This window comes from Oryzias melastigma, linkage group LG24 (assembly GCF_002922805.2).
Source record: "Oryzias melastigma strain HK-1 linkage group LG24, ASM292280v2, whole genome shotgun sequence".
Taxonomy (NCBI): Eukaryota; Metazoa; Chordata; class Actinopteri; order Beloniformes; family Adrianichthyidae; genus Oryzias; species Oryzias melastigma.
Window position 1 is genome coordinate 9,465,631 of NC_050535.1, and position 15,931 is coordinate 9,481,561.

A 15,931-nucleotide genomic window follows, 5' to 3' on the forward strand; every position below is an offset into this window, starting at 1 on the left:
CTCGCTAGCATGCTACAGAAGAGCTCGCTAGCATGCTACAGAGGAGCTCGCTAGCATGCTACAGAAGAGCTTGCTAGCATGCTACAGAGGAGCTCACTGGTATGCTACAGAGGAGCTTGCTAGCATGCCACAGAGGAGCTCACTGGTATGCTACAAAAGAGCTCACTAACATGCTACAGAGGAGCTTGCTAGCATGCTATAGAGGAGCTCACTGGTATACTACAGAAGAGCTCGCTAGCATGCTACAGAGGAGCTTGCTAGCATGCTTCAGAAGAGCTCACTGCTATGCTACAGAAGAGCTCACTGCTATGCTACAGAAGAGCTCACTAGCATGCTACAGAAGAGCTCACTAGCATGCTACAGAAGAGCTCACTAGCATGCTACAGAGTAGCTCACTAGCATGGTACAGAGAAGCTTGCTAGCATGCTACAGAGAGACGTCCGAAATCATTAATACATATGAACTAATTAATTATGTTTCATTAATCTCGCGTTACTGGTCAACATTCACAGCCCTAAAAAATAATATTAACTGTGTTCCTAGAAGTTATTTTAAAAGCCATGATCTATTCTTTTCACACTTTACTGTATTGAGTCAAAACTATTCTTGGAACATTCTCAGTAAATAGAATACTTTTTAAATGTCATCACCAGGAACAAACAGATGCACGCATCTTATGTAATCTTATATAACAGTATTTCATTAATAAAGGACCTAATTGGTTTTACTTGGTCTATCCAGACTCAGGACTTTTTTGTGACATTTCTAAAGTCTTTGAAGAATCTGTTCTGTTGATAAAAATATAAATCCAATCTTTATACAGACAAACAGATAGAAGACAATATGCTTTCTTTATACTGTTGGACTCTGAGGAGGACTATTTCTGCACTTTTTTTCCCTTTTGTTTTTTTGCAGGAAGAAGTCTGTCTTTAGGACTTTGTGGCAAACCATGCTGACCACCCTGACATCCAAAAATGCAGATCTGGCAGTGAAAGTTTTGCATTTCTTTAGTGTGAGCGGAAGAATTTGGATCAGCTCTGAGGCCTGCTCAGACTCACTGCAGTGATAAACACAGAGACAATTGTTTACGTGTGAACCGGATTTGACATTACAGATTACCTGATGGGATCTCTAATGATATTTCTTATGACTGTCCATCTTGGGGGGCTAGAGGTGAACTTTGGAATGGTTGAGGAGGAGGAGGAGGAGGAATGAGGAGAATGCCAGTCATGAGGGTGAAAATGTGGGCGGGGTTTGCTGCAGGTCTTGAGGTCAGCTGTTCACTCACACTCCACGTCTGATTGGAAAATGACGGGACCACACTCCTCTATTTATCTTAGGGTTTTTGGGTGGAGGCGGTCCTGGGATGCTGTGTCATGATTGCTTTAAGGCTTTTGGAGGATTAAGTTAAAAACTGACTCCGTTTTTGACATTCAGTTGCTATTTGATGACTCTTGTCCAAAAAATAGTCTTTAAACTGCTTAAAAATTTTAGCTGGCTATCAGCTTCAGTGTTTTCAGCTATCAGCTTCAGGATTTTTAGCTATCAATTTTAGCATCTTCAGCTATCAGTGTTAGCATCTTTAGCGGCCAAATTCAGCTTACCGCATTCACACTAGCATTTTCACAGGTAATGCTATATATCTAGTTCATAATTATGTTAAAAAGTTACGGTTTTAAAGTTTTAAAATTTTTCTTTTCATAATAAATGTTTATCCTGTTCAGCCCACGATCTAAGGTGTATTTTGGGTTTTCGGCCCCTTGAGTGATCCAGTTTGACACCCGTGCTTTAACACAACCCAAAAACCATAAAACCAAATCAGGAAGTGATGTGGGTATTATACATTTCACGTAAAATATATATAACTGATCCCTCAATTGATTTAAACAAAAATTACAAACATCTTGTCCCAAACAGATGTGGAGGAGACGCTTATCCACACAATATTTAATCAAAAGATATAAAACAAAAGAAAAAGAGGGCCATCAATTTCATTTCTTTTCTTTTTACTGGTTATTGCTCCTTAAATGGATGAAATGTTTTAGCATTTTCTGCTCAACTGAACTGAATCCTCCAAACGTTGCTGGTCTGAACTTGTCTTATTGTTTTCAGCAGTTCTTCTTGCACTTTTTCTTTCTTTTTGATCACGTTTTTTAAACTGCCCTTTGCTACTGGAATCAGAGTCAGATGGTCCATTAGTTTTATTAGCAGCCAAAGCTCAGATGCTCTGCTTTTCCTCCTGTTTGACTGGAGCGGACAAAGCCTCGGGGCTGCCTGCTTTTGTCCTGCTGTCAGTCAAGTTTGAGTCAGAGACAGTCCAGTTTTGAAATGAGATGACTTCACTTCTCAAGCCCCTGCCTCATAGTAGTCCATTTTCTCAAAGAAAATAAATTAAATCAATGCTAAAAACATAGTTTGCTAATTTATGTTTTCGGACTTTGTCTGTTAACCTCAGAGCAAACAGATTTAAGGACAACAATCGGAGGGGAAAATGGATCCTGGGTGGCCAGATTAACCGCTGTTTGCCAAGAGATGCTGAAAGTAATCAAGATTAAAACCACAAATTGCTGGTTTGTAGTGCTCTGTAAGTGCAAGACAAATAGTTTGTCTTCAGTGTGAAAGGAGGCATGCATTTTTCATAGTGGGAGCAGCTCCCACTCCGGTTTCATTAATATGCAAAGGAGACAAGGGCGGGTGGAGGCACGCGAGATGGCCGAGGGTTTTCACAAATACACTACGAGATGATAAATATTCAACTTTTCTTTCATGTGAAGGAAACAAATGATGTTGGACTGAACTCTGAGCTAAAGCTGAATCCTGTTGAAGGATGGAGGGGAGGACCCTGTTGCGTGTGGTTAATAAAAAGGCCAATGTGTGGAAGACGGATTGTAGTGATCTTCAATGAAACTGAGAATCTTGTCGCTTTGTAGTTGCACAACTGAACACTGGTACACGTTCTTGTGTGCAAAATTGTAGTTTCTTCCAAGCCAGCAAGATGGGCCCCATATGATTTAAAAGTGGGCAGAAATGTGGGTTTGTCCGCAGTTTCTGTGATGGCCTCATTAACTTAAGTGGGGACTTAATGGGTTAGCTCGCTACGCTAGTCAGCAGCCCAGTGAAGAGCGGAGCTCGCTTACTCAAAACAGTGGAGCTAAATATAGCGGTGCTTGCTAGCTCAATACAGTGGAGCTCGCTACAATGGAGCTTGCTAGCTTGCTACAACGGAGCTCACTAACCCCATACAGTGGAGCATGCTAGCTCGCTACAACAGAGCTTGCTAGCTTGCTACGATGGTGCTCACTAGCGCGTAAAGTGGAGCTCGCTAGCCTAGACAACGGAATTTGCTAGCTGATTACAGTGAAGATTGCTAGCTCAATACAGTGGAGCTCGCTAGCCTGTACAACAGAGCTGGCTAGCTCAATACAGTGGAGACCGCTAGCTCAATTCAGTGGAGATCGCTAGCCCGATACAGTGGAGATCGCTAGCTCGTACAGTGGAGCTCGCAAGCTCAATACAGTGGAGCTTGCTAGCTCGATACAGTGAAGATCGCTAGCTCGATACAGTGGAGATCGCTAGCTCGCTGCAACGGAGCTTGCTAGCTCGCTAGCTCGTACAGTGGAGCTCGCAAGCTCAATACAGTGGAGCTCGCTAGCGCGCAGCAACTGAGCTCGCTAGCTCAATACAGTGGAGCTCGCTAGCTCAATACAGTGGAGCTCGCTACAACAGAGCTCACTAGCTCGACATTGGGGAGCTGACTAGCTCATACAGTGGATCTTGCAAGCTCAATAAAGGGGGGACTTGCTAGCTCACTACAACGGAGCTCGCTAGCTCGATACAGTGGAGCTCGCTAGCTCGATACAGTGAAGATTGCTAGCTTGATATAGTGAAGATCACTAGCTCAATACAGTGGAGCTCACTAGCTCGCTGCAACGGAGTTTGCTAGCTTGCTACAACAGAGCTTGCTAGCTCATACAGCTGAGCTCGCAAGCTCAATACAGTGGACCTCGCTAGCCTGTACAACAGAGCTCGCTAGCTCAATACAGTGGAGATAGCTAGCTCGCTGCAACTGAGCTTGCTAGCTCAATACAGTGGAGATGGCTAGCTCGCTACAACGGAGCTTGCTAGCTCGTACAGCGGAACTTGCTAGCTCATACAGTCGAGCTTGCAAGCTCAATACAATGGAGATAGCTAGCTCACTACAGTATAGCTCGCTACAGCAAAGCTTGCTAGCCTGTACAGTGGAGCTCGCTAGCTCAATACAGTGGAGCTCACTAGCATGCTACAGCTACACCCGGAGGCTGGCTAGTATAGCAAGCCAACCCACTGAACATCCACTTAAGCCAATATGGGCAAACACAGGTGGGGCCACCACAGAAACCTGCAGACAAACCCAATTGGGGCCCGTATTTTCTGCCACTTTTAAATCATATGGGGCCCCCTTGGCCTTGCTGGCTGGGTTGTGGCCACGTTAAAACTCAAACTCTACAAGTTTTGAAAATTCTCCTGACTAAACTCGTAATCCATTAAACTAATTTTAGATAGTAAACTATAAAAAGTAAATAAAACTAATGAACATGAGAAACTCTGGGATTTATCAGTCTTTCTTTAACTTTTTAAAATGTATTTTTAGTTCTCATTAGAGCTTGTTTTGGGCAGTACTGCCCTCAAACAACAAGCCGTGTGACTTTTCCTGATAGTTTGATCCATTTAAGCAAGAAACTAAACAAAGGTGGGAACATTTTTTCTCATTTCCCCCATCTAGTTGAACCGTGTCTGCAGGACAATCCTAATTTTTCCGCCTAACATGGGTGGTAGTCAGCGCCGAAATACAATGACACAGAGTTACGTTTCCTGGGAGATGGCTCTGGAACTCTGGGTAATAATCTACAATGAGGTGGAGAAATGTTTGCTCAGACAGTGAGGAACAAGTTGGAAACTACCTTCTAAATTACTAGTAGACATTAGTAAAATAAACGTGTTACTTAAAAATATAGTGAATATGTATAAAAACTAGTATTTTTGCACACTTAAAGGTGAAAAGCCTTTTATAAACTGTTAAACAAAAAGGAAACTAAACATCAATACAGTTTTAATAAATTAAAAAGGATTTGAATTTATGATATAACTTAAAAATTATAAACAAATATGTTTTAAAAAGGGGATTTAATTAAACATTGTTTAAAGTTTCTGTTTCTATGCCTCAATTAAAGTCACTTTTATGTAGTTTTTTCTGTATATTTATATCAATATTTTTTAGTTTTGTCTGCTTTTTTTTAAAGGTGTCTAATTATTCAACTAATATTCAATTATTGTACAACACGTTCACATTTGTCACTTCAATGAAGTATTTTCTTGCAGTATCCAACTTTTTTAGACATAATTTATTTAAACTACAGAATATATAAACTAAAATGTGTGTTTTTTCTCTTTTTTTGCAGAAAAACGGTCAGATCTCCAGCATGACCAGCCTGAACGGCCCCTCGGAGGACAGCACTATGGCAGAGGGTGATTGTCGTGTTTATTTGCTGTTTGCTGGCGGTTTTTTGTGCTGAGCAGTTTGTGTTTGTGTCTGCGATTTTGTCCTAAACAGTGGCGGACATGCGGTTTGTTTGTGTGCGGCTCGGTTTTCAAATGTCAAAGCGCGGATGTGAAAACCCTGCCTTCTTGATCCGGGATTAATCCCAAACGGATCCCTTTATCTTCAGTCAGGGAACACCTGCATGGACTTTTCCTTAAACTGCTTAACATTTTTAGAGGCTATATGACATTGTAAAGACTTTAATGCAACTAACAAGATAAAAAAATGTAAAAATAGTGATGAAATCATTTTTTAACAAATTAGTTGCAGATTTAATCCTAAACAAGCCAAAACGTAATAAATCAAAGAAATGAAAAATTATCTTTTTGTTCTTGGAAGAAAGTCGTAGATAATCATCAACCAGTATTAAGCCGTGCAAAATGAGTTTCTGCTGGAATTAATTTGCAGCACATGTCCAGCTTAAAAGCTCCATTTGTTTGTTTTGTTTTCTGTCCATGTCATGTCTCCCCCCGGTCTGGCAGGGCTGCGAGGGTGTGTACGCCCTCCCTAAATATTTAGTAGGCCTTGACCCGGGCCCCGCACAAAGCAGCCAGTGCACTTCTAATATGTTCTGGCCCAGGGGAAGGAGAAACCCTATACCACTTAAAACACAGAGATATCTCACATACCACTCTGTCAAATAACCTATTTAATAAGTTATTTAATGGAGCGGTTCTGTCCTATCATAGCGTAACCCGATACGCTCTCCAGAGCAGAGAAACAAGGGAGTCAGCTGAAGACCGCTGGAAAATAATGATGTGGAAATAGTTGCTTTTCCAGAGATGATCAACAATTTTTTTTATATAACTCAAAATTTCAGTTTTTTGGGGTTGGTGTTTGAAACCAAAAGCAGGTCAGTTTACTAAGTAAACACCAGGTGACTCGGTACACAAACAAGTAAATCCTATTTACCGGTTTGACGTGTTTAACAAGATTTAAAATCCGATAAAAATCATGCTTTTGGTGCTTTTTGTGACTTTTATCGGATGGTGCAGACATAAATAAAAACAAATATCTAAAAAAATAATAAAATACCATGTGTAAAAATTGTGTATTTGATACATAGAAATTATAGCTGGTGAGTCACATGCTGCCTGCTCTGATATGTGGGGGTGGGGAACGGGGGGCGGGGTTGAGTCACACTAATGGCCACGCCCACAACTCTGAGTCAACTTTCTAATGAACTCCTTCCACTCTGCAGAAACTATGTCCTAGAAAACAACGCAGGTTTTATAATTTCGGCTGAAGAAGCGTAATTATAGTTGAAAGCGGATTGGGAGAATCTGTCAATCAAATGTTGGAGGCGGGGCCAGTGAGAGCCACATGCTTACTGAGGCCTCTGATTGGTCAGTTTACAACTTGAATAACTGGCAATAAAGAAAAAAATATCTTTAAAAAAATTGGATTATAAAGAATGTGCTCAGAAGAATGCATCAGAGCAAGAATGATTATTCTGACAAATAAAATGACTGAAAAATAACTGTTTATTTCTCAATAGAAGTCTATGGGACTTTTTGCAACCTGCATGTACTTCCTATTTGGATCACAGAGGGGAGGGGTTGAGCAGTCCATTGATATACATGTCAATGATCCAGTTTCAAAAGCTTTTTCTGCCAATGAGGAAAGTTACATACCTGTACTTGCTTTGAATTTGACTTTACAGACTTCAGTGTTCCAAAAACTGTCAGACTTGTTAAACTCGCCAACTTTCCTATTTGGAAAAGAGCAAGTATTGGTGAGGACACGCCCGACCAGCATGACCAGGAAAAACTGGCTTCTAATCAAATGGTCACTGACAAAGCCTTATCTACTGCTTTATACTTACAGCTTGCTCACCGTTCAAACACATTTGATGCCAAAAGTACATTTCGTCTGCTGTGATTTCTCTGGTTTTGTTCTCTGGGGGTTGTGGAGGCGTGTCATGGATCTGATACCTGGACGGTTGTCCTGTGGGTGTGAAACAAAGTGTGTCACTTGTGAAACATTCTGCAACCTATGACCTGTAACCCATTAGTCTAGGGGTATAAGTGAAAAATATTTACTCCTTTAGAAGTAAATTGAAGAAGAAACTTGGATTATCTCTGATGATTAACACTGTTTTTTTTGCGGTTATTCTATCCGGCCCTCCAGATCATTTTATTTTATTGTTATCAATGGCCCAATATTATCTTGTGCTTATTTCTAACTCGTATAATTTCAACAAAATATATTTTTATGGAGAGTAAAATATTGAAAGTTATTTAAGGTTTAAGTTGATTTATTCTGGAATAATAATTCTGTCTTTTTACTATTCATAATTATGTTAAAAAGTTACAGTTTTAAAGTTTTAAAAATGGGCATTCTGCTAGCTTTTTGGACTATTTTGCCATTTACTAAGATTTTTTTCAGGCTATTTTGGAGTTTAGCTAATATTTCAACAACATACAAGCTGTTTTGGCTAATTTATGTTTATTCGTTTTTTTTGTCCATGTTGGTGTTTAGTTAGCGACATGCTAGCTGTTTTGGCTAATTTAGGCTTCTTTTGTTTGTTAGCCTGTTTTGGAGTTAGACTAATATTTACATGCTAGCTGTTTTGGCTAATTTAAGCATTTTCAGTTTTTTAGGCTATTTTGAAGTTTAGCTGTTTTTTCAGCTACATGCTACATGTTTTGGCTAACTTAAGGTTTTTTTTTTGTTTGTTTGTTTTTAAGTTTACTAGGGTAATTTGACATTTAGCTAACATTTTAGCTTCCTATCAGCTTCAGCGTTTTCAGCCATTAGCTTCAGTGTTTTCAGCTTTCGGCTTTAACTTTTTTAGCCATCAATTTCAGCATCTTCAGCGTCCAAATTAAGCTTACAGCATTCACACTAGCATTATCACAAGTAATGCTTTATATCTAGATTTTAATTATGTTAAAAAGTTACAGTTTTAGAGTTTTAAAAATGTACTTTTAGTGTGTTCAATAAATGTTTTTCCTGTTCGGCCCGTGATCTAAGGTGCGATTGAGTTTGACACCCCTGCTTTGAAGGAACCAAAGATTAAAAGCAGCAAAAACACATCAGAAGTTGTGAAAGAACCTTCAAGGGCACAGATCCAAAGAATGCAGGGGAGTGAAAGAGAAAGGAGATAGAGAATAGGCAAAGAGGAGTGAAAAATACAGCTTTCATATCCAATGCTGCTCTGCTGCCCATCATCCCTGATAAAGACAGTGATGCATTGTGGGAGACAGGAAGAAAGGGCCAATCTGGATGATAGCAATAGAAAAAACAAGAGCACATCAAAGCCTGACAAAAATGCAAACATACCAAGTCTTCAGAGTGTTTAAAGACCAGTTCTGACATGAAACACCGTCTTAAACCGATCCACTGGAATATTGTTAACAGTTTGAGCAAAATCTTAGATTATATGACAAAAGAACCAAAAACTTTGCAACTAAGAACATTTATTTGTGCCGTTTTAGCTAGAAATCCTTCTCTTTTTAATAGAAGCTATAGGTTTTCATCACTTTTTAATAAAGAAAAAACACTATTTGAGGTACTTTTAATAAGCAAAGGGTTAATAAACCCAAATGCAGCAATGAAGAACATCAGCATTTATTAAATGATTTGACAAAACGCAGCAGAATTCAGCACGGTTGTGTTCCTGTGTTTGAAGGTTTTGTAGTTGGAGTGTGGGGTGTGTGTGTGTGTCTGCAGCTGCAATGGGAGTCCAACACATGACTTCACAGATGATGTAATTCACTGGCCAGAGCACAGATGGACTCAAACGGATGAGATGACCCACTTTACACGGATTTTATTGGCTTTATTATAATATTTCAATCTATATGTGTAGTTTGAAGCTATTTTTTTATTTTTTATGCTTATAGTTTCTTATTTTTAGAGTTTGCACTTCAAATCGGTTGTTTTTAAAAACAAGTTATGTACTTTTTTTTTAAAATGTGGGTTATTTTTCATATTTTTGCGCGGTTTTGTGTATTTCTGAGGTTTTATTTGCACGGGTGCAGGCATTCCCATCCGTCTGCATTGTGTTGTTTTTTTTTGCTAGCGCTGATTCCAAGATGTACTCAGTCACTCCGGGGACGCACATAATTGCCAAAATGTTCATCATGCCTGTGGAAGGGACCTCTCCCTCCACTTAAGCTCCGTCTGATCTCAGCCAGTAATATAGGGCTCGGCGCTCATAACACGGTCCAGCCGCTGGAGCGCTCCTCTTGGATTTCAGCCCACTTTGCTTTCACATTCCAGCTGACAGTGCTCATTTCGGCTCGCAATTATGGATCGTAAGTTCCTGGATTTGTCTGCTGTTGTTCTGTTTTCTCTCCAGAAGGAAACAAAAAATACTTAGATGAAGGTGTGCAACAAATCTCGCTGTAAGATGTCAGAATGACTTCTCCCTATCCGTAGAGGAAGGAAGAATCCCAGAGGAAACATTCAGGAAGGACTGGAGTGCTTGAAAGCCACTTAGTTCTATCATCCTCATCCCTCAGCTTATTATATTTAGTCATTTGTTTTTAAGTGAGTGTAGAAAGCTGCTGTCTATCAGGATGTTCTTCCTTCCCAATGACCTGCCCTAAAATTTGATTCAATTGTGGTCCTTTTTTTGCCATAAATTTCAGAAAAAGTTCAATCAAGCTTCACAAATTGCATCACTTAAATGAGAACACAGAATTGAAGTACCAGTTCCTGCAGGCGTTCCTCTCGTCTTTCCCAGCCGGCACCAAATCTACCTCCTCAACTCCTAACCTCCCCCAGGCGCTCCGAAGGACTGAGAGAATGGAGCAAGAATGTGGACAACCACTCCTTTTTTCTCCTTCCTTGGCATTGTCGCAGCATCTTTCCCAATATTGCTGCATAAACAATTTGAATTTTTCGTCCAAAAAACTTTTATATTTCCTCTTATTTATGCTACAAATCAATTTTTTATAAATGTACCCATCATGCTTTAACAAAAATGTAAATAGTGACCTCTATGGACTTCCAGGAAAAAAAGCTTTTGCATCTCCTCTCCACCACTCGCACATTCCAGTCTTTACTAGGAGTCATGATGTATAGCAACAACTGGAATACCAAAGTGCCGGTGCAGATAGCTCAGAAATGTAGAGGAAAGTTCGGAGCAGATGGCAAAGGAAGACTAAACACAGTGTGGTGAAAGAAATGCTCTCAAATTGAAACGCATCCTTTTAGGAGTCTGGAGGAGCGGCATTTGCGTGCAACGGTTTACTGGAAAAAATAAACAATGTGTATGAGTTGTAGGAGCGTAAAGGTTGGAAAATGCTTCCAGGAAGAAGGCCGAGAACATGAGTATAGCTCGAGGAAATGAGCCGAAGGAAGAGGAAGCGGTGATGTCAAGAACTGACTGCATTTCCTGTGCGACATTCCTATCCATCTTTCCAGTGACAAGCAGGAAAAACCGTGGTGGGGGGAGATTTAAAAGACTTGAAGTGGAGATTTTGTTTTGCAAAAAGACATAAAGAAACACAGAAAATATTAGATCTCAGCTGGTTTCCCTTTTCCTCCAGGATCATCTCATTCTAGGTGGAGGCGGCGTCCTTCTCCTTGCAGTTCAATGATGTCATTCACTTCTTTACAGGACAAAAAGAAGGGCCCCCACCCTAGACCCCAACCCCCTCTTGTCCGCCAGGCCTCCGAAGACCCCACCTCAAACATTCCTCCACACTTTTTCTGATTCAACCCTTGATATGTGGGACTCCACCCGCGAAGACTGGCTCCGTTTTGCGGTTTGGATACAAAACAGACTTGGGATGAGCGGTTTTGATCAGCATTTGAAATTAAAAAATGGAAATAAAAAACATCTGTATGGATAATTCCGTCTTTCTTTATGTTCCAGCTTTTACTGTTCTGACTTTACAATAGACAAAAAAAGAAGCTTGAAAGAATCGAGCATGTGAAGAATGAAGCTCCTCATGAAACCCCCCTCTCATAATATAGTAGACTATTTAGTTTGGTGAGACAATCATCTGAAGGAAACCTCAAAAAGCTGTGGATCGAACCACCCACCCTGCCACTGGTGACATCCCAGAAGACTCTTTTATTTATTGACGCTTGTGTTAGTGAAGGCGCACATTATCCAGGGCGCTTTTCTTGCTTTCTATGGAGTCCAAGCACAAGTGGTGTTAGCTGACACAAATATAACTAGGAAAGTTGCATTACCTGCGATAATGCTAGCGTAAATGTTTTTTGCTGAAAGTAGTTGCTGAAGATGCTGAAGCTTTGTGCTGAAAATGGTCACACAATTTACTTTAATTTCTTAAGGGATTTGCTGAAAAAGCTAAAGCTATTTTGCAAAATGTCAAATTTGACTGGAAGACTAGAAAAAAAGACAATGAAAGAGCGCTGAAGGTGACCAATATTTCTGAAAAAAAAATGTAGTAAAATTGCTTAAAAATCCCTAATACATGTCAATTTGGAAAAAAAAATAGTGCTTGCTTAAAAATGACTAATGAGCCCAAAAAAGCTAATACATTTTTTAAATACTAGCTAGACTCCAAAATAGCCTAAAATTCCTTAGTTAACTAAATTATTAGTAAAACATGTTAACCTGTTGCTAAAATAGAAGCTAAACTAAATAAACCCTCAAAAATCACTGTAGATAACAAATTAGCTTAAAACTTTATAATGTTGCTAAAATATTAGCTAAACTGCAAATTAGCATAACAACCTCAGTAGACTCCAAATTAACCAAAAAAGCTAGCACGTTTATTACATGCTAGCTAGACTCCAAAATAGCCTAAAAATTCCTCAATAAAATAAAATAAAATAGAAGCTAAACTTTAAATTAGCCTAAAAAAACGTTAGAATTTGTTAGCTAAAATATTAGCTTAACTGCAAATTAGCATAAAAAACCTCAGTAGACTCCAAATTAACCAAAAAAGCTAGCACGTTGATTACATACTAGCTAGACTCCAAATTAGCCTAAAATGCCTGAGTAAACTAAATTAGTCAAAAATGTTAGCCTTTTGCTAAAATAGAAGCTAAAATTTAAATTGTAGAGTTGTAAGTAGATAATAAATTAGCCAAAAAAACGTTAGAATTTGCTTAGCTAAAATATTAGCTAAACTGGAAATTAGCATAAAAAATGTTGTAGATTCCAAATTAGCCAAAAAAGCTAGCACATTGCTTAAATACTAGCTAAACTCCAAAGTAACCTAAAATTCCTCAGTGAACCAAATTATTAAAAAAAAATTAGCTAAACTCTAAATTAGCCCAAAAAACATCAGTAGATAACAAATAAACCAAAAAATGTTAAATTTTCTCTAAACTCCAAAATAGCCTAAAATTCCTCAGTAAACAAAATTCGTAAAAAACGTTAAGCTGTTACTAAAATGAAAGCTAAACTCTAAAGTAGCTTTAAAAACCCAGTAAATAGCAAATCAGCAAAAAAATGTTAGCAAGTTTGTAAAATATTAGCTACACTCCAAATTTTTCAAAAATTACTTTAAAACATTAAAACATAGCCCATGAATTTATTTAAAGGCTTGTTGCTAATCTACTTAAAATATTTCAAAAACTATGAAGTTTATGAATACTAAAAATACAAGCAGTAATGTCCTGAACAAGCTGATTTCTACGAAGCATTCACACAATTAATCTTGTTGTTTAATTTCTTAAAATATAGATTTAAAATCTTTAGAATTGCCAGGAATGTGAACTCTGCACAGACTGGGGAAGTCTGACGGGAAAAGGAGTAAATTCTTTTCAGGCTGACTCACCGTCCATTCAGCAATGCACAGTCATGAAGCGGAGATAGTAAAATACCCACCGGATGAGTCATGAATGACCAAAACCCAGAGAATCCGCCTCTCATACCACAACTATAGATGTTCTCCTGCAACTTTTTGAAGGCATATGTCAAGTACAATTATAATCTTATGACCCGAAACCCGTGACGGTGCTGCTAAAGGTAGAGGACGGATCAGAAATTCCACATCCACGGCACAATTTGAAGGCCTTACGTGTAATTTTATCAACAATAATTTTGTTATCCACTAGAACGTTTGACCTAATATAATCTATTAGATTTGTAGCTGCATCCCGGGAATCAACACACACACATTGTTTTTCTCGTACTCGGGCCTTTTGGAGGATTCATGAAAAACCCATCTGCATGTGATCTAAAATCCCCCCTCACACAATCAACACATGCTTGTTATCATTTGAGCTCTCACTGTCTGTAAGGTAAATGTTATGCATAAGGAGTAGAAAGGGGGGGTTGCTTTAAGGGAGATACTTGACTGTTATCACCGGGTTGGGAGCTTTTCTGTATGGGGGCTCTCACATTCCTGTGGGACAATGCAAAAGTGTGACAGATCTGATTATGCTGGTATTTACCTGAGGAATTATCTGCATTCCTGCTTTTTTGGCCTCCACAGACAAAAAGCGAATTAAACGGAGCAGCTGGGTCGGGTTTATTCCGATTCCCATGAAAGTGACTCTGAAAGGGCTTTTTAAACCACATCTTTGCTTCTTTTTATGGTTTAAGTCAGAGGTGGGCTACTTTTGACAGGAAGGCGGGACCAGGAGCAGATTTGTGGCATGTTTGGGTGATCCACCTCATTAAAGAAAGAAATAACAGGATCTGAGTAAAAACATGCTTTAATGTTGATGAAAAATTGCTCAAAGGCAGAACATTTTGGAGTTTTTGCTCCATTTTCACCAATGGGATGATGTCCGTCAAGAAAAACCTCAAACTCAGGGAAATGCTGCGTTCGTGTGGTGTTGGAATAATCGGAAAAATAACTTGGAAATCACAAAAGAATATTTCCGCAATATTATTTTTATGCTGGCATTTTTGACTGGCTTGGCAGTTACTAAGGATTTATAAGCTATTTTGGAGTTTAGCTAATATTTTACGAACATGTCAGCTGTTGTGGCTAATTTAGTTTTTTTTTTAGGATAATTTATAGTTTAGCTAATATTTTAGCCGAATGCTAGCTGTTTTAGCTAAATTAGACATTTTACCATTTTTGGGGGGTAATTTGGTATTTAGCTAATATTTTAGCTACATGCTAGCTGTTTTGGCTAAGTTTGGGTTTTTCTCTGTTTTTTAGGCTATTTTGGAGTTTAGTTAATATTTCAGCTACATGTTAGCTATTTTGGCTAATTTAGGCTTTTTTCAATTTTTAGACTATTTATAAGTTTAGCTAATATTTCAGCTACATGTTAGCTATTTTGGCTAATTTAGCCCCTTTCCCTGTCTTATATGGACAAGTTGTCCATAACAGTCAGTGGTGTCCAAACTTTTTGCAAAATGAGTCAAAGTTGACTATATTAACATGAAACGCAAGGAATATTTTTTTGAAATGAGATGCTTTTTATTTCTTCACATAGAACGAAATTACACCTAAATGCATTTTCACCAGAAATACTGAATTTCACATGTGAAAACCAGAGATAAAACAAAGAAAAAGTTTTTGTCAGCATTAAATCAGGGTTCACATGAAATTTTGCATATTTTTCACTCTTAAATGTTCAGTGTAAACTACTAAATGTAGGTCATGTGAACCAGAAAATGCCAAAAATATTTATTCAGAAGTACGAACCACATCACAAAGACAGCCCTTCAGTGTCTGAAGTTCAATATACACACTTTGATAACAGTTAACATAATTTAGTCAATCACAATCAAGAAATTGGAGTTCTTAGAAAGTTCTGGGGGTCACATGTGATTGATTTATGACAGGAGCTTGCGGGTTGGTAGAAATCTGCCGGGCTTTGGACATGGAGAATTTTAAAGGATGAAAGTGATTGTGTGGTTCTGTGATTGAAAAGCGACTCCGTTTGCAGAGTTTATGGGACGATGCACTGTATTCACCCGGGGGGTGGATGAGGCGGTCTGAGGGAGGAAAGAGAGGCGGTAGGAGCTCGGAGGAGGGGAGGGGGCGTCATTCAGAACAGCTGAAGAAAGGCAGCGGAGGTGGGAGGACGAGGGGTGGTCCTTCAATGACATGTGTGTCAGTGTTGAAATGAGAGTGGAACTCTCTTTCAGCTCATTCTGCAGGCTGACGGAGGAGCGCTGGAGGCCGACTTTGGTCTTTAGGACAGAAGACGGAGAAAAGAGAACGAATTCAGTGCTGAAGAGGAGAAAGGATACCTCTAGTATTTGTAGTTAGCTGCATATCTGTGCATCTTTTACAATATTCTTGTAAAGGATCGGTCTCCCAATGCTTGGAACAATTACTTTAACAGGTAAGAACGGAAAGGAAATTGTAAATTATTATTAATATTGTTGTTTTAGTGTGCTTGGATATATTTTTCACAATTTAATATGATTCCAAAACAACAGCCTGAAGCATTGTTGTCCTGAGGGTGTGGTTGAAAGGCTTTGTGGTTGGTGAATGAGCACCACGGATG

General features: G+C 38.9%; 1 protein-coding gene across 2 annotated transcripts in view; it reads left to right on the plus strand.

The window, feature by feature from the left end:
• Nucleotides 1-15,931, plus strand: part of akap12b (A kinase (PRKA) anchor protein 12b) — a 46,611-nt gene that overhangs the window by 19,934 nt on the left and 10,746 nt on the right. The window contains exon 2 of one of the 2 annotated variants that reach the window (XM_024291538.2): nucleotides 5,439-5,505. In XM_024291538.2, the coding sequence (XP_024147306.1) occupies nucleotides 5,439-5,505 (67 nt within the window). Of the gene's footprint in view, nucleotides 1-5,438; nucleotides 5,506-15,251; nucleotides 15,767-15,931 lie in introns of those variants that run through there. The other variant, XM_024291539.2, reaches the window with a different exon arrangement.